The 18,473-nt window shown below is 48.2% G+C and overlaps 1 protein-coding gene across 1 annotated transcript; it reads left to right on the forward strand.

Moving 5' to 3' along the window:
* The first annotated feature begins 1,483 nt into the window (after positions 1–1,483).
* On the forward strand, positions 1,484–4,462 carry LOC105050820 (RING-H2 finger protein ATL43). Its single transcript, XM_010930991.4, has one exon. The coding sequence runs from the start codon at positions 2,338–2,340 to the stop codon at positions 3,595–3,597; it is 1,260 nt and encodes a 419-aa protein (XP_010929293.1). The 5' UTR covers positions 1,484–2,337; the 3' UTR covers positions 3,598–4,462.
* Positions 4,463–18,473: the final 14,011 nt, after the last annotated feature.

An 18,473-nucleotide genomic window follows, 5' to 3' on the forward strand; every position in this document is an offset into this window, starting at 1 on the left:
AGGACCAAAAGATTCAAATTATACATTCTGACAAGTTTTTTTTTGTATTGTTACAAATTGTATCAAAATAGACCCAGCCTCATAGCCTATGAACTAGGGGTACTATAGCACGAGCCTATTGGAACTAACCATAGATTGATTATGATGTTTATAATTGAATTTATAATACTTGTGATAAGATTAGAATAGATTTGGACCCTTATCTTGGTGACGATGCCATTACTTAAATAGAGTATGTGAGGATCCGTACGTGCATATATTTACTTTTATATCAGTTATGCATTGAGTAAATCTTTGATATTTATGCAGGACCAAAAGATCTAGGATGGTTATATAATTTTTCTCAATCACTATCCAAATAACATATAAATACATGCAACTTTTTAGGCTTCAATGCATAATCCACATAATTCAGCCAGCTATATAACGTTGGCTCTAACAGTGAAAATAAACTCTATAGCCAGTGCAATCTTTTTCTTTTCTTTTCTTTTTCTTTCTTTCTATCTTCTTCTTCTTCTTTGGTGGTAGAAAGTAGTGGTTATTTAAAAACTACCATTTCATATGGAATTTAGAGCCAGGCCCGTCTTTCCCTTCTTTCTCCTGACCCTAGATGTGGCTCTCTCACTTTCTCATCTACCATAATTTCCTGGCCAATGGATTTTCTCTTGATGATTGATGATCCAAGTGGGCTTTAGATTAGACAGTTGCTCGATCGAGATCGAGTAGACTCAATTCACATGTACCTTTTTAGGGGAAAATCCATGCTTAGAAGATTTTCATACTTCCCTAGGTTGTAAACAGGTTTTGGGTTTTGGAAGTTCTCCTCTATGGAACTTGGATTGGGTTTTTATTTCCTGTACACTGTTATCTCTGGTAATGAAATTTTCCTCTTTTCAAAAAAAAAAAAGAGCAGTACGTTTGTTTGCAGGACTCATCCTTCAGTCTTTTCTACCTCACTCACCTCGCAGAAAAATGTATGCTGTATTGGATTTGAATGATGACCGGCGTTCAAAGTCTAAAAACGAACGAAGATATCAAGAAAAAAGATACATATAGAGTATGGCATTTTGCTACCTTACCTTACTGTATCAAGTAACATTTCATGACACTGCTGCCTCCTGCGTAAGTTACTGTGAGATGCATTTTATTGCATCATTTTTTTTTTAAAAATCGAAGCACCTATACCTCTTTGGAAAAGCTTTCATGGCTCGCGTTTAGGAAATATCCGGCCACTAAAACTCAATAGGGACCTGGCAACTAAAGTTGAATGGAGACAGAATTACATGGACTGCAGGTGCAACGGGTGGACCATAGTCACGAAAGAGTAATTAACTACAGAAAATTCCCCAGTTCATGCTCACTTACCATTCTTTTGTGTGTGATCATTGAAAACATCCGAGATTGCTTATTGAAGCCATAGCACTCGATATATATGTAAGTCTAAGTTACGTCGAACACAAAAAATGCATTCTTACCAAAAAAAAAAAAAACACTAAAAATGCATTGGTTGGTGAAAGTTAAATTAAATGCCATGACCTTGCGGCATATTGTTTCCAAGTTTGAAGCGCAGAAGCGAAAGGGACCACTCATCATTTGTAGGTGATTCTGTAGGTGAATCCATCTTAGCTATAGCTATTTAGCCCTCCACCTTCAGACTTAGCTGGCAAAGTGTAAGAGATTAACTCCAAGAGCGGAGAGTGCGCCTTGAAATCAACGAGATGGCAGCCAGGTGTGTGCTATAACTCCACGTCATAATGGAGACGTTCACGTGCTCTGTTAGCCTGCTTTTAAACCTGTTCCAATTTTAAGGCATCATTTAATAAGCCAGCGAGCGCTTCGTTCCTCCTCGAAACTCCATTCGCTCACTTCCATTCCCAATCTACCCTTCCCACCCATCACCATCCCCAGCCATTCAACCGCGGGCCGATTAGTAATTTATGCAGAAACCCAGACCAAAAAGATGAAATTCCTGCTCGCCTTATTCTTAAATGCCGTTAAATGCTCGAAACCGAGGTTCTGTTTTCCAGACGCCTGCTTCCTATCAGGTGGCGGTGCCGCGACATCGGAGGTGGCGGTCACCAGATTCTCAGGGACCTCCCCCGCTTCCCCTTCCTTCCCTCTACTTCCCGCAAACCGTTACAAGCCGCGGCGTACCATTCTCCTATCCTCACCGCGAAAAGAAATATAACAAAGAAAGGGAAGAAGAAAACCGCACCACCATTGGGTGGCGAGGGTCAAGCTTTTGTCCTCCGGACCTCACAGCCGGAAACCAGACACCGCCCCCTATAAAACCCCGTGTCCAACTCCATCCGCTTTTGTGAGAGAGAAGCAGGGGATATGGGTATCTACTGGAACCTGGGGCTCTGCTTCTCCCACGTGCCTCGTCTTCTCCTAGCGGTGGTCGCCAGCTCTCCGGCCGCCACCGCTTCGGCGGACTCCATCGCCACCACCGGCCCTTCCCCCTTCCCTTCTCCGCCGTCCGCCAGATCGTCCTCCGTCACCCCCTTCCGGCCCAGCATCGCCATCATCGTCGGCGTCCTTACCGCCATGTTCTCCCTCACTTTCCTCCTCCTCCTTTATGCCAAACACTGCAAGCGGGCCTCCGCCGGCTATGGCGGCGGCGGTGCGTCGGGATTTTCGGCCGCCGTCGAGCGGCGGAACTCAGGGGTGGAGCGGGCGGTGGTGGAATCGCTGCCGGTGTTTCGGTTCGGCTCGCTCCGTGGCCAGAAAGAGGGACTGGAGTGCGCGGTGTGCTTGAACCGGTTCGAGCCGGCGGAGGTGCTCCGGCTTCTTCCAAAGTGCCGCCACGCCTTCCACGTCGAGTGCGTCGACACCTGGCTGGACGCCCACTCCACCTGCCCACTCTGCCGCGTTCGCGTCGACCCAGAGGACGTCCTCCTCGTCCCCGAGCCCCGCCACCTGCCGGATCCCGACCATCCCTCCGCGGCAGGCGGGCACAAGTCGCCGCGAGACAGCAAGGCAGCCGGTGAAGCGGCGGCCGCGATCCCGAACCCCTTCGGCCGGCGGATCTCCGGCCGGCACTCCTCCGCCGGGGAGAAGTGCAGCAACTCCGTCCAGATCGTCGTCCACCGGGCGGACCCCGCCAATCGGAGGTCGGCGGATGCCGCATCCGCACGCGGCGGCGCTGCTGCGGGCGGCTTCGAAGCAACAAGGGGGAAGGTCCGAAAGGACGGGCTTCTCTTGCCGGCGGACAGGGAGGAGTTCGAGCGGCGGTGCAGTCACCGAATCGTTGTCTCAGGCGGTGACGTGATGCAGGAAAGATGGAGCGAGCTTCGACCGTCGGATCTGCTGTTTCTGCGCTCGGAGATGATCATAACCGATAGCGGAAGGTTCTCCGCGTCCCGGGCGGGCCGGGTCTCCGGCTCCTCGTTGGGCGGGGGCGGGGACGTAATTAGCGCGCGATGCGCATCGGAGATCACGGGGATTAGCCGGCTCCCGACCCGATCTCGCAGCGGCGGCTGCGCGCGGTGGGGGGAGGAGGAGGAGAGGACGATGAGGAGGTGGTTGGCATTTGCGGCGAAGCGCACGGCGCGGTGGCTCGGGAGCAGAGAGAATGGCTCCAGGTCCACCAACTAGCTTCTGAAGAATTTTCTTCTGACGGAAATGCCCACGGATCCAATGATTATTTCCCAAGAGGACGCCACGGAGGGAGGCGGGTGGATCTTTTTGAAAGATTCCAGTGGTACGTGGAAGTGGCAAGTACCACGGGATCTTGAGTAGCGTCACGTGATGGACCTCCTCACGTTACCGCCGGTCTGGGGACTCGCGAGGACCCTTGCACGAGGGGATGTAGGTTGCAGCAAAAAAGGGGAGAGTTTCGAGCTCTCTCATCCGCGTGGACGGTTGTGAAGTCGGGAGACGGTGGTCGGTAAACGAGATCCAACCGGAGGTGACGGGAAACACGGCGGCTTCTCCGGGATGGCGCTTTTTGTCGGGTGGTGAGAAAAGGCGAGCCGAGTAGGCGGAGAATCCGAACCGTCCATTTCAATTTCGTGGGGGGTCCATAGAGAAATGCGGGAAACGGCAGTCCTGGAAGCTTTGATGTGGACGGGTGGTGGTGAGCATTAAATAGTGATGCAGATTGGCCTCGGATGGTTTTCTTTGCGTTTGGTGCAGGAAGCAGAGGTAACTTGGTATTTACTGCCAACTTTGTGAATGAATCTCGCTTGTATTATGTAGGGAGGCTGCGTGCATGCTGTTTGTTGGTGCTCATGAAGATGAGAAATATCTGTACTTTTGACTACGAAATTTCGGATTGCAGCGTTGATTGCATGCTAGTTTATGCAGATGCCAATGTTCTAGCTTCTAAACCTCACATATCACATGTTTCTCATCAAGTCGTGGCAAATATATTGAAACCATTGTTGTGTCTCTCAGTTTTCTGGGGGAGGGTTGCTTTCGTTTTATTTTTTAATTTGTAGAGAGTGGAAACAGAAAATGGAAAACTTCAATTAATGGACATGTTTCATGCGACTGCTGTCCATGGAATAACATTTTAGTAGCTGATATTAAGATATCAAGATAGATTACTAGCTTAAACATGCGACTGTTATTAGTCTAAAACAAAATGCTTTATGGTCTTCGTCCAGTCACTCATCCTGGATATTTTGATGAATTTACCATGAGTTGGATAAATTCATTGTTTGTTAGGTTGTGGGCAACGATGTACATGAGGACATTATTTCAACTTTTCTGCATGCTCTTCAAAATTCAATTATCTGCAAGAAAGGTATGGTGTATCATAATTACTGTATTTATTAGCCATATGACTTCAATATTGAGGGTGCCGGCAAGTTAAGTTGGTAAAGCCTTTACATATATCAACATGAGAGATTTAGATTCAAGTCTCATCTTCACTCTTAACAAATTATTAAGAAAATTGCTCCATCGAATACTATAAAGAAAATCAATAACAATATCTATATTATTGACCTTGCAGGAGATATGATCATATCAAATACCTAACGTGTGAGATCTATATAAATATATCCTTGTCTAACAGAGTAAGCGCCCGCAGCACCAAACTCCTGCACGAGTTTTACTCGAGTAGAGGGAAGTGATGTAGAATGGATTAGAGGAGAATCTGAGAGGCAGGCAACCTGATCGATGAAAACCGAATCCGGTTCGGAAATGGGACATTACGTAGCATTTGTTAGAGATCTCATAATATCGTAGGATCGTAGTTGTTTATTTTATGGGATTCTAAAAGCTCTTTCTATCTTCTAGGTACAAAGTTGTATCACCGGATGAGAAGTAGTTTTGTTTTTGTTTTTTTTTTTGTTTTTTTGTCGAGACCATGTTAAGAGTCCAGATAGCATAAAGAGTCTTTGGTGGTTCATAGGAGTGTATATTGTCCTGCATAAACAATGACAAAAAGGTTGTTCGTTGGGCCCGCACATGTTTGGCTGCACATAGAAGAACGAAAATTGTGATGAGAGTCCTATTTGTAATAATCATGAAAGGAAGATGAGATAGAGAGAAAGGGCGCGGGGGGCGTGGGGATCATAGAATATGCGGATGGGTGTTCTAATTGGGCCTGACTTGGCCCTGGCAAACACAACATTTGGCATGAAATAACACTCCTGGGCTGCCCATATAGAGTAGAGTGCGGGCTGCAAGGGTGCTACTTGTGTACTTGTGCTGAGCTCAACCCAAACCCAACCAGCCCAAATCGCTCATTGGATTCGAATGGCCCAAGGTTTTGTAAAGCTAGACTGGGCTTGAGTTCAAAATCTCAACACTCATCTCAGTTGGGTCGAACCCAGATTGATATTAGACTTGCTTCAACTCAATCCTAACCCTACGTGAATTTGACCCGAGCAGGCCCAACCCGACCCAATAAATAATGAAATATGATGTTTATATTTATCTGTATTCTGTATAACATGTTTCCGTTTCATTTAGCTGCATCTTTAGCCTATCAAGTCGGAATTGCACAAGTGCACCTACTTGAAACCTCGTATCCCAATCTTAACATCTCAGATTAATCCAATTTAGTATCGTAGCTGGTAGCCATCTTTTTGCAGCTGGTAGGTTAAGATGGCTCTGAAGCACTTTGTCCAGGTGGGTCCAGTCTAGCAACGATACAGCCCTACACAACTCGATGAAAATGGCTTGACATATTCGGCTCGCCCATAAGATTTGGACCTAACTAGCTTTACTTGGAAAGATGTCACACGCGCCAGGATGTGTTTCAGAGAGAGAATCCAACTATGGTTCCTTTGTCTCAAATACATAAATACATACATATTTAGCTTCCCAAGAATGCTCGTTATTATTGTTTATACAAGTTCGTTGAGTTATTGATTCCAATTCGAATGTCTAAGTTATTTTTGTCAAGATAGAGATCTTATACCATATATGTTGGATATACCGACCGACCCCTTTATGTCGACTCATCATCGGACCTGTCCGACGACGTCCGACTCTACCGACAGCGCCGACCGACGATTGCGACAGTAGCTACCGACATTATCTGGCCGAAGGTGTGTCGGTCGGGCAGGCCCCTTCTGTTCCCGATTAGCCAAGCAGTGGAGCCCAAATCACCGACTCACTGTCGAGGGTGGCAGCTGACGTCCAACTCCGGCAATACGCCAGACTAACCGACGGTGTTCCCGAATCTTCACCCGACGCCCCGCAGCCGAATACCGATGTATGGTCGGTTGGCTCTCCCAAATGCCGTACGACTGTTATGGACTGCTGTCCTGACAAGGACATGCGACGTGGCCGCCCTGGGGACATCGTCCTGCCTATGACATAGGTCAGTCCCAGTGATTTGACAGTCCACGGCGATTTGTCCGGCCGCGGCGACTCTGACAGCCCCCGACGATTTGACAACTCCCCGGTTGTCTGCGCCATTAATGGCGGGACCACGCCGCGCTCTACTATAAAGATGGGGAGGGCAACAGTGCAAGGAGGTTCTTTTGAAGTTCGTGGACTCTCTCTCTCTTTCTCCCCGCTGAGCCCCTGATTCTTTTATACTGTTGCCTAGTCTCCTCTCTGACTTGACCGTCGGAGGGTCCCCGCCGGAGGCATCTCCGATTAGTGTGGACTTCTCTTGTAGGTGCTCGTTCCCGACGATCAGGCGACGAGGGGATTGGCCGCAACAGATTTGGCGCGCCAGGTAGGGGGCGTAGATCACGACCTCCACAGAGTTTGAAAAATTCTTTTGAGATGACAAGAACCAGGGCTCAGCGATCGAGGGCCACCGGATCGGTGAGGCACTCTTCTCGCTGGGCAGAAGACTCTCCTCCACCCTCCATGGTGGAACCCAGCTCTCCGCATCCTGTAGTGACCACGGAGGCGCAGATCGTGGCGATCGTGCGGCAGATGACTGTGCTGACGGATGCGGTCAAAGGCCTTCAACAGCAACCAACCTGGTTGCCGCACGCACCGGCGGAGCAACCGACGGCGCACCCGATGCCGTCCAGGAGCAGCCGCCGACGTCCGCGTCGGTCTCCGTCTCCCCCAGGAGCAGCCGTCCCAGCACTCCCACCGAGAAGGAGAGAGGCGGCCACGGTGTGACACCCACTGGTCTCGGCGACCCTCTCCTTCCCAGCTGGAGCGAGCGAGAAGGAGAAGCGGCCGCAGACAATCCCCTTCTCAGATTTGTCGGGAGACTCGACCCCTGGGGTCTCCCAACACCGACGGATCGACGACTACGAACGCAGGTTCGAAGAAATCGACCGTCGCTTGCTCAGCTCCAGGTGGACGGACAGAAGTCTTCGAACGACGTCGACTTCCAAATCACCCAACCTCTCTCCTGACTTATCCTCAACGAGCCGATTCCTAGTCGGTTCAAGATGCCTCATGTGGAGCCTTACGACGGCTCCACCGATCCAGTTGACCATCTGGAGAGCTACAAGCTCTCATGACGATCCAAGGGGTAACCGATGCCCTCCTCTGCATCGGCTTCCCCGCCACACTTCGCAAAGCTGCCAGGACCTGGTACTTCGGCTCCGCTCAGGAAGCATCCACTCCTTCGGGCAGCTCGAGAATGCTTTGTGGCCCATTTCAGCACCAGCCGGAAGCCGCCACGAACCTCGGACAGCCTTTTCTCCCTCAAGCAGGGAGAAAATGAGACGCTCCGACACTTCGTGACGTGATTCAACACGGCCACGCTTGAGGTTCGGGATCTCAACGAAGACATGGCTATTTCGGCCATGAAGAGAGGGCTGAGGGGGTCCGATTTACATACTCCTTAGATAAGACCCTCCCCCAAATATATGCCGAACTGCTGGAACGCGCGTACAAATACATGCGCGCGGACGAAGGAGCTTCCGACCGGTGCCTGACCGAGACCAAGGGACCGAAGGAGAAGCGAAGGAAAGGTCGGGCTCCCGTCGAGTCAAGCGGGCCCCCGACCGACAAGCAGGTCTCACCTCGGCGATAGGGCCCGAGATTGCCCCGACGACAGAGTCCGAGGTCGATGCGTCGCAGGTATGACTCCTATACCCCTCTCTCTGCTCCTCGTGCGTAGATTTTGATGGAGATCGAAGGGGAAGAATATCTGCGACGGCCTCCGTCTTTGAAGGCAAAGGGCCTCGACCGGTGAAAATACTGTCGATTTCATCGGGGCCACGGTCACAACACCGAACAGTGCATCCAACTCAAGGATGAAATCGAGGCCCTCATACACCGAGGGTATCTCGAAAAAATTTCGAAGGAACTCGCCGACTCGACCCGTCCCGACCGACGAACCCAACCGACTGAAGAGGCAACGAACAATCATCCCACGGTCGGGGTCATCAACATGATCTCCAAACGACTGGACGGGGGATGACTGTCGGAGAGGAGTCACGAAGAACTAGCCAAGATGATGTAATTACTTTTAAGATGAAGATGCTGGAGATCCAAACTCCCCATGACGATGCTGTTGTTGTCTCGGCAATAATAGCAAATTATGATGTAAGAAGGATCTTTGTTGATAATGGAAGCTCGACTAATATTTTGTTTTACTCGACCTTCTCCTGAATGCGACTGTCGATTGATCGGCTCAAAAGATCTCCACGCCCTGGTAGGTTTCGCCGAGGAAGCGTCACGGTGGAAGGAGAAGTTACTCTTCCATGACAGCTGGAACCGAACCACGATAAAGCACCGCCACCTAACCTTTGCGTCGTCTAAGTACCTTCAGCCTACAATGCCATACTTGGAAGATCCGGACTAAACGCCCTCAGAGCGATAGTCTCACTTACCACCTGCTGGTTTGGTTCTGACAAAAAATGGAGTCAGAGAAATGCGTGGGGATCAACAGCTCGCTCGGCGAGCTTCTAAATCTCTGCTCGAAGTAACGAAGTGAAAGACTCCCTGACGGCCGACGAGTTGAACCAACGGAGAGAGAAAGAACGGGGCGAACCGGTCGAACAGCTGGTTTCCGTCCCGATAGCGGAGAATCCCGAATGAGTGGTCTGGGTCGGATCCCAATTACCCGACTCTGAGCAACGGCAGCTAATAGAGCTGTTGAGGCCAATGCCAATATATTCGCTTGGTCGGCAGCGGATATGTCCGGTATCTCCCCAGAGATGATGACTCACCGACTCAACATCGACCCTGAAATGAGGCCGGTAAGGCAGAAGAAGCGGTCTTTTGCTCCTGAAAGACAGAAGGCCATCGACGAGGAAGTGGACAAGCTACTCGAGGTGGCTTTGTCAGAGAAACCACATACCCCGATTTGCTCGCCAATGTTGTCATGGTGAAAAAAACCAATGGAAGGTGGAGGATCTGCATCGACTATACCGACCTAAATCGTGCCTGCTCGAAGGACAGCTTTCCACTTTCGAAAATTGACCAGCTGGTAGATGCGACATCTGGCCATCGACTGCTCAGCTTCATGGACACCTTTGCCAGATACAATCAGATCCGGATGGCGCCTGAAGACGAGGAGCACACTGCCTTCGTGACCGCTAAGGGCCTTTATTGCTACAGAGTAATACCCTTCGGACTGAAAAATATCGGAGCCACCTACCAGCGACTCGTCAATAAGGTCTTCAAAGATCAAACCGGACGCAACATGGAGGTGTACGTGGACGATATGCTGGTGAAGAGTATGCAGACTTCAGATCATGTCCAAGATCTTGAAGAAACTCTTCGCACTCTTCGATGACATCGAATGAGATTGAATCCGACTAAGTGCGCCTTCGGGGTAACTTCGGAAAGTTCCTCGGGTTCTTCATTTCTCAACGAGGAATTGAGGCTAACCCTGAGAAGATAAAGGCGATCATCAACATGCGGCATCCGAACACCAAAAAGAGGTACAGCAGCTTAACGAAAGGATCATCACGCTCAGCCGATTCATCTCTCGGTCGGTTGAGAGATGCCTCCCGTTCTTCAAAACTCTGAGGCAGGCGAAGGGTTTCTCTTGGCCGGACGAGTGCTGGTAGACCTTCGAAGATCTGAAGAGATATCTGGCCTCCCTGCCGCTGCTTGTAAAGCCAGAAGTCGGAGAAATGCTGTACCTCTATTTGGCGACCTCCCTAGAGACGGTTAGCTTGGTGCTCGTCTGGGAGAACGAGAGCCGAATTCACCAGCCCATATACTACACCAGCAAGGTACTTCACGAAGCTGAAGCTCGGTACTCAAGGGTGGAGAAAACGATATTCGCCTTGATCGTGTCTGCACAATGACTCTATCCGTATTTCCAAGCGCACGCTGTCGTGGTCCTTACTGACCAGCCCCTGAGGGCAATTTTGCATCACCCCGATACATCGGGACGACTGGCAAAATGGACGATGAGGCTGAGTGAGTTCGACATTCAGTACCGCCCGCGACCTGCCCTGAAAGCCCAGGTCTTGGCCGACTTTATTGCGGAGTGCCCGACAACCGACCAAGGATCGGAAGGCGGGAGCTCCAAAGAGGCTGCAATCCCCGAACCTGACCCTGGGTCTACCTGGGTGTTGCACATCGACGGAGCCTCCAATGCTCGAGGGAGCGGGGTCGGGTTCCTACTCACCAACTCAGAGGGAGTGGTTACCGAGTACGTCCTTCGATTCGACTTCAAAGCCTTCAATAATCAAGCCGAGTACGAGGCACTCCTCGCCGGCTTGAGAGTAGTGAGGGAGCTCGGGATCGACAGTCTTAAAGTCTTTTTCGACTCTCAGCTGATCGTAGGATAAGTTAAAGGCGAATTCGAGGTGCGGGACCCGACCATGGCAAAATACTTTCAGAAGGTGAGAGATCTCGTGGCACACCTCAAGTATTTCGAGATCTCCTATATTTTCAGGTTGGAGAACGCTCGGGCCGACGCGCTCTCCAGGCTTGCGACGTCTACCTACGACACTTTGGGTCGGACACTTGTAGAGAGTCTCAAGCAACCGAGCATCGATAAGGCCGAGGAGGTGCTGCAATTGACGACCGAGCCAAGCTGGATGGATCCGATCGTTCAGTATCTGACCGACGGCACCAACCCTAAAGATCCCGCGGAAGCCAAGCGACTCCTGTGGGCGGCCTCCCAATATGTAATGATGGATGACCGACTCTACAAAAGGTCATTCTCTCTTCCCTTGCTGAGGTGCCTGGGACCGACTGACGCGGACTACGCACTCAGAGAGGTGCACGAAGGGATATGCGAAAATCACTTGGGGGGTAAATCCTTGGCCTACAATGTGAAGGCCCGGCCCACTAGCCCGGTTTGAAAAAAAAAAAAAAGAAGAAGAGATAAACAGAGCAGGAAGACTCCCGATCGGAGTCTTCCTCTTCTCCGATCAAAAATCGGAGTCCTAGGGCCATTAAAAGACCCTAGGACGAACCCTATAAGAAACCCCCCTCTCTCCTCTATGGGTAGACCCTTCAGTCGCCGCCGATTGCCGGAGATTTTCTCCGATTTTCTCGTTTGAAGCCGCGACTCCTCGACCCGTGTTCGCCGCGATTTCTCGCCGGTGGGGGTCACCGGAGGTTGTGGTAAGGTCTCCCTCCTCTCCCTCTCTTCTCTCCCTTCTTTCCCGTGCCTGTGAACACGATGGCCGGCGACGGATGTCGCCGGATTTAGTTGGAGAAGGAAACCCCCTGTTCGCCGCCTCTTTCCTCTGATTTTCCGACGCCGACGGTCACGCCGACCGCCGGCCCTGGTCTCTCCGAACCTGGGAGAGTCGACCGTTGCCGCCGGCCACCACCGGCCATGAGATGGCCGTGATCGGCCGATCAAGGCACGGGGACCTCAAGGTCCCCTGTTTCGGCCCAATGAAAAGCCTGGGAAGAAGAAGAAAAGAAAAAGAAAAGAAAAAGGAAAAAGAAAAAGAAAAGAAAAAGGAAAAAGAAAAAAAAAGACAAAAAAAGAAAAGAGAAAATATAATAATAAGAAAAGAGAAAATTTTTCTCTCTCCCCTCTTTTTCCCTCTTTCTCTCTCTTTCTCTCTCTCTATTGTCTCTCTCTAAAAAGAAAAAGAAAAAGAAAAAGAAAAAGAAAAAGAAAAATAAAAAGAAAAAGATAAAGAAAAAGAATATATATATATATAATAAAAAAATACATGTGAGAGAAAGTTTTTTTCATCTCTCTCTTAAGTCTTTCTCTCTCTAGAATTAGACTTTCTCTCTCTATCTTCTCTCTATATTTTCTCTCTCTAGATTTTCTTTTTATTTTCTCTCTCTAGATCTTTCTCTCTCATTATGGATTTCGTCTCCCTAGGATCATTCTCTCTCTGATTGCATCACAGACCCTAGGATAAACTTAAGATGAAAATATGATGATCTGAGACTGCTCCGAAATTCGTGCAGTAGATTAGATCCTGATCCGATCCTTCTTCGAAATTGATAATATCAATCATGGTTAATCTATATTAAGTCACCTTGATATGACCTCTGATGATCTCAATCATGATTGCTATTTTTAAAGAATACGAAGATTCTCTCTCCATTTTCTCTCTCTACTTTCTCTCTCATGACCAACTTTCTCTCTCTAAAAAAAAAGTCTATGAATCCTGTATCGAGTCATGCCTTCATCTTTTAGAAGCTTATATTGACTCTAACAAGATCTGAAGTTGCTTTGATATCCGTGCTGTATGTCAACCTCATCTGATCGTATCAAAGATCTTTCAAATTTATTAAAGAACCCTATTGATTGATCTTGACTTTAATTCGATCTGTGCCTCACGATTTCTTGATCAAGTCACTTGAATCTGACCCTCAGATCAGAGATCCTGAATTGCCCTGGTATCTGGATGGTCCGACACATCCGGACAACAATCCTCTTTCCTTATGATTTAATCTTATTATATTTATGGAGTAGAAATTGATGATGATTTGATGTTTTAAATAGGATTAGCTGATTATTCTAACAAAGTCTGAAGATCTTAGATGAAAGAGGTAAGTAGATCCTATGCTCCTTATTTATTTTTAAATGATCATATTTTTATGCAAAGAATTGTTATTGATGAAATCATAATTTTTCATAAAATATGGATCGACATATGTGATATGAAAAAGCATATTTTATTATGAGCATTGATTTTATGAATATGTCTTATGAAAATAGCATGATTATAAAGCATGAATTTCATTGTTTTTCCATCTATGTATATGTATGCTTTAAGAAAAAGATATAAAGATTTCAAAGGCTCTCAGATGGCTATGAATGAATCCCTTCAGGAAGGTCGACATCCGGAGCTAGCAACCACACGAAACATGGCCCTGCCAGCGGGTATAAAGTTGACACATGAATTAAGAACTCTGTCGATTAAGAAACATGGCCCTGTCACGGGTATAATAGTGACCTTAGCACGAATATCTGTGAGCAATGTTTTGAAACATGACATGAATACATGATGAAAATGATTTACGATTCATGATTGTGAAATATACATGATTTATGCATGCATGATGAGTTTATAACTTGTTTTGTTATATGCTCTATGAAATGCTTTATTTTGTATTATCTGTTATTTTCTAAATATTGCATTATCATGAAAAACTTATGCTTGATCCGGTAAGGAAGTGGAAGTCTACTTACTGAGCTAGTGTAGCTCATATTCTTTTTGTTTTCTTTTTGTTTGAACAGAGAAATAAGGTTAGGATCGGCAAAAGGAATCCAAGCTTGAAGATCGGCATAGCAAGCTGAAAAAAATTGACAGCAGAAGTTTAATTTATTTTATAATCATGAATTTGTAGTTATTTATGAATGTTGAGATTCGGGTTAGTACTTGCTTTTGGATTTAGATGCTCTGAACCCATATTGGTTCGATTATTTGATGAATAATAGAATTGAATCTTTTTATTTGACAGATTTTAGATGATTATGATGAATTGGCTTCGTGTTATCGTGGGTTCCATCCCTCGGTAGCATGGCCGTGTTATGTCCCGAATTTGGGGCGTGACATACAAGGTCCTATGACAGGATTACTCTGCCTTCTTCTTCCAGACTATCAGAACATCGCCGAATCTTCGGTACCCGGCCTCCAGCTCGGACATATTATAGATTAGCTACAGACGGAGGGCCGGCTATCAGAAAACCGAATTGATGGAAAATAATAATAAAGAGGAGAAAGGAAAATGAGCTCACCTGGATCACGGTCGGGAAGAAGGAAGACAGCATGTCGGGCATCGTCCGACTCTTTATGATCTCCCGATCGGCCGGGAGAACGGTTGCCTGGCACAACCTCCTAGCCAAATTATGGTTGGCCAGGGCTGACGCTCCTTCGGGAAGCTGGACGTCGGATGACATAGCTCGGCTGGCCGACCTTGTGTCGTCACCCAACGCCATTGGAGCCTTCCCTCGTTCGGTCGCCCAGGCCTGAAAATCGAAGAATGACGGAAAGCTCGAACTCGATTGAGCTCCTCCCAAAGCCGCAGCATAAGCGGTCGATGGTCGTTCGAGCTCCTGAGCTTCGACTCGAATCTCCTCCATCGGCAAAATGGCCGACGCTCCCTCGGCCACACCATCCGCTGTCCTCTCCTCAGGATGGACCTCGAATGGCACCTCCGGCACCGACAATGCGATGACTGGTTCCGACTGCGCAGCCACAGCCGGAGATGACGTCTGGGGCCTCTTGGGCAGCCGCGAGGGTCCGGCCCTAGGCGCCGGCCTCTTCCTTACCGCATGTTGCCGAATCTCGACGTCAGTCAGCCTCATTCTCGGCGACGTGCCTGCAATTTCAACAAAAAAAAGTTAGTGCAAATTTGGAGATAGACGAAAAGCTAAGAAACAGTCAACAGGTCGAACTGTACCTAGGCGGGAGACCAAGCTCAAGCCGGCATCATAAAGAGCTTGTTCGGTAACAAGCTCTCTCTGCTTCGGGACTGACATATCTTTGAGTCGGAGAAAATCCTCCCGATCGTCTGCCTCTACTCGGCTATTCTTGTTTGGCCGAGTCAGGGGGTTGCCCTAGTGGGAAGGAAACCCCCAGGGACGTGAAGAGGAAACAAAGAAAAACTGGTTCTTCCACCCATGAATTGACGATGGAAGATCAGTGATGAAGGAAAGACCCTTCCGAGGGTTGAAAAACCACCACCCTCGGGCTTTAGGGTGGGGTCGGAGAACAAAGAATGCTCGAAGAGGGAGATACGAGGATTGGTCGGCAAAAGTCGACACAACAAGGCAAAACTGACTATCAGTCGGACTGAGTTCGGTGCCAGTTGCGCCGGACAAAGTCCATAATAGTCCAAGATGTTCCGAATAAACTCTGAAATCGAGAAACGAAGACCGGTCCGGAGGTCCTCAACATAGAAAGCCACCTGGCCTGGGGGTGGGTTGTTAACCCGACCATCAGCCCTAGGGACGAACAATCGAAACTGCTCCGGGATGCTGTACTGCTCACGGAGTCGATCGACGTTTGACCCCGAAAGTGAAAAAACCTCCACCTCCGGGGTTGACCGAGAATCGTCGGTCGGGTTCCCCGACGGACTTCCTCGAGGAGAGGTCCTAGCCATGATGCTGGTCCCAAAGAAGAAGGATAAGGAAGAAAATTTCAAGGAAGCAAAGAGAAAATGAGGAGACAAAGACAAAGGCTTCGAGAAAACTTTCCAAGGAAGAAGGCGGGGACAACTACCTGAGACAAGGGGGACCACTCGACCAGAGTCTCGACAACAGGACTACAAAAAGTGGAGTTTTGGATGCAGATGACCCTTTATATATAGTGCCCCTCGACGGTCGGGATGAGAGCACACCCAACGAGGATCTTTCGGATCGTGACACGTGGCGGCATCTGGGCCTTCCCTCAGTTCGACGATTCCATGCACCTGCCCCAGATCAGGCCACGTCGTCTCCATCTGCCTGAACGGGTTTGGCCCAATGGCCCCCTGCCACGTGGCGGAAAAACCACGTCTCAGGATTCACTGACCGACGGTGGTTTGCATTCTCGAGGAGATGGCGGAAACGACAGTTTCTATTCTCGATGGGACGTCTGACACCGATAGGACGTCTAACATCAATGGGACGTCTGATACTGGACCATTCATTGGTACGATCGCCAGAGTCGGAGCATGATGTGATGGGTATCCACTCCTTTCGTCCGAAGCCGTCGCCCACGCGGAGATGCTGGCCAGCACGACATCCGACTCAGGAGTGGGGGGGCAACTGTTGGGGTATACCGACCGACCCCTTTTATGCCGACTCACCCTCGGGCCTGTCCGACGACGCCCGACTCTACCGACCGCGCCTACCGACGATTGCCGACAGTAGCTGCCGACATTATCCGACCGAAGGTGTGTCGGTCGGGCAGGCCCCTTTTGTTCCCGAGCAGCCGAGCGGTGGAGCCCAAATCACCAACTCACTGTCGGGGGCGGCAGCTAATGTCCGACTCCGACAATGCGCCAGACTAGCCGACGGTGTTCTCGGGTCTTCACCCGATGCTCCGCAGTCGAATACCGACGTATGGTCGGTTGGCTCCCCCAAATACCGTACGACTGTTATGGACTGTTGTCCTAATAAGGACATGCGACGTGGCCGCCCTGGGGACATCGTCCTGCCTAGGACATAGGTCAGCCCCAGTGATTTGACAGCTCACGGTGACTTGTCAGGCCGCGGCGACTCTGACAGCCCCCGACGATTTGACAACTCCTCCGGTTGTCTGCGCCATTAATGGCGGGACCACGCCGTGCTCTACTATAAAGACGGGGAGGGCAACAGTGCAAGGAGGTTCTTTCGAAGCCCATGGACTCTCTCTCTCTTTCTCTCCCGCTGAGCCCCTGATTCTTTTCTACTGTTGCCTAGTCTCCTCTCTGACTTGACCGTCAGAGGGTCCCTATCGGAGGCATCTCCGGTTAGTGTGGACTTCTCTTGCAGGTGTTCGTTTCCGACGACCAGGCGATGAGGGGATTGACCGCAACAATATATTTCCTATCTAAATAAGAAGTATAATATTTTATATTTAGTTAGAGATTTTATATATTACATTTTTCAACTAAATAAGGGTTACAGTATCTCTTATTTACTTAGAGATTTTATACCTCTATAAATAAGAGAGTACAGCTATGAGTTTATGTATACATGGTAGGCATGGGAGATTGTGAGAAAAGGATATAAAAAGATTGAGTTTGAGTGTTTTCTCTTTGTATTTTAATCCTAAAATAGTGCATCTCTATTTTATTATCTGTGGACATACGTTTCGACCAAAACATATAAGTTTTTATGTCCTCTCTATATTTTTATTTTTGTGTGTCTATTTGCTTGATCTACTTGTCTTCAAAAATCTTCAACAACTGATATCAGAGCATCGTTGGATTTTGTCTCTTCTTTTGGGGCAAAATTGATCGAAGTTCGTACACGTAACAGACAATTTCTAAATGCATATAAGGGCTATCAGTATTGTTTCATATATCTTGAGGTCTCAAATCAAAAAATTGACTAGATGGCTGCATTCCTATCATCAAAAAATGGTTGGAGGTGGTATTTCGCGTTGATCAGAAATCGATAAGTCTTCTAACATATTGGTCAAAGTTTTAGAGTTTCAGTCAATGCTTTCAGCCATGTCATTAGTCTATCCTATCAGAACCCGCCACATATCGTAACAAATTTTTAACATGATGATGTACACATCAGCGGCCACCTGCTAGCCAGATCACCGCCATGTGTCTGCCACATCAGCCACCATGTCATCGGCCACGTCAGCTCCCACATCAGTATTTAGTCAGTCTTTGCTATCACGTTGGTGTCATGTCGGTAGCTACTGCCACATCATCAGTCCTTTCACCAAAGTTTGATCCATCGATTCATATATTTCTAAGCTAGTTTTTTGAGTTCTAATACTGATTCCTAAAATTTTTGGATGTGTTGAATCCATTTTTGAGGTTATTTTTGCAAAATTTGGACTCCAAGATATCTTTATTTCAATTTCAAGAAGTCTGGAAAGTTTGAAATTGAAAAATTTGATAGATATAGTAACTTTAATCTCTGGCAGATTAGGATGGAAGATATTTTATTTAAAATGGACTTGATTTAGGTTTTTTGGGAAAGAAAAAGACGTCATTGATGCATAAGGAATAGTAGATACAAGATATAGACCACCAATCATCTTCAACTATTTATC

The sequence above is a fragment of the Elaeis guineensis genome, chromosome 8 (assembly GCF_000442705.2).
Source record: "Elaeis guineensis isolate ETL-2024a chromosome 8, EG11, whole genome shotgun sequence".
NCBI lineage: Eukaryota > Viridiplantae > Streptophyta > Magnoliopsida > Arecales > Arecaceae > Elaeis > Elaeis guineensis.

Coding starts and splice junctions, on each gene's coding strand:
- LOC105050820 (XM_010930991.4), top strand. CDS start 2,338: ATGGGTATCTACTGGAACCTGGGGCTCTGCTTCTCCCACGTGCCTCGT.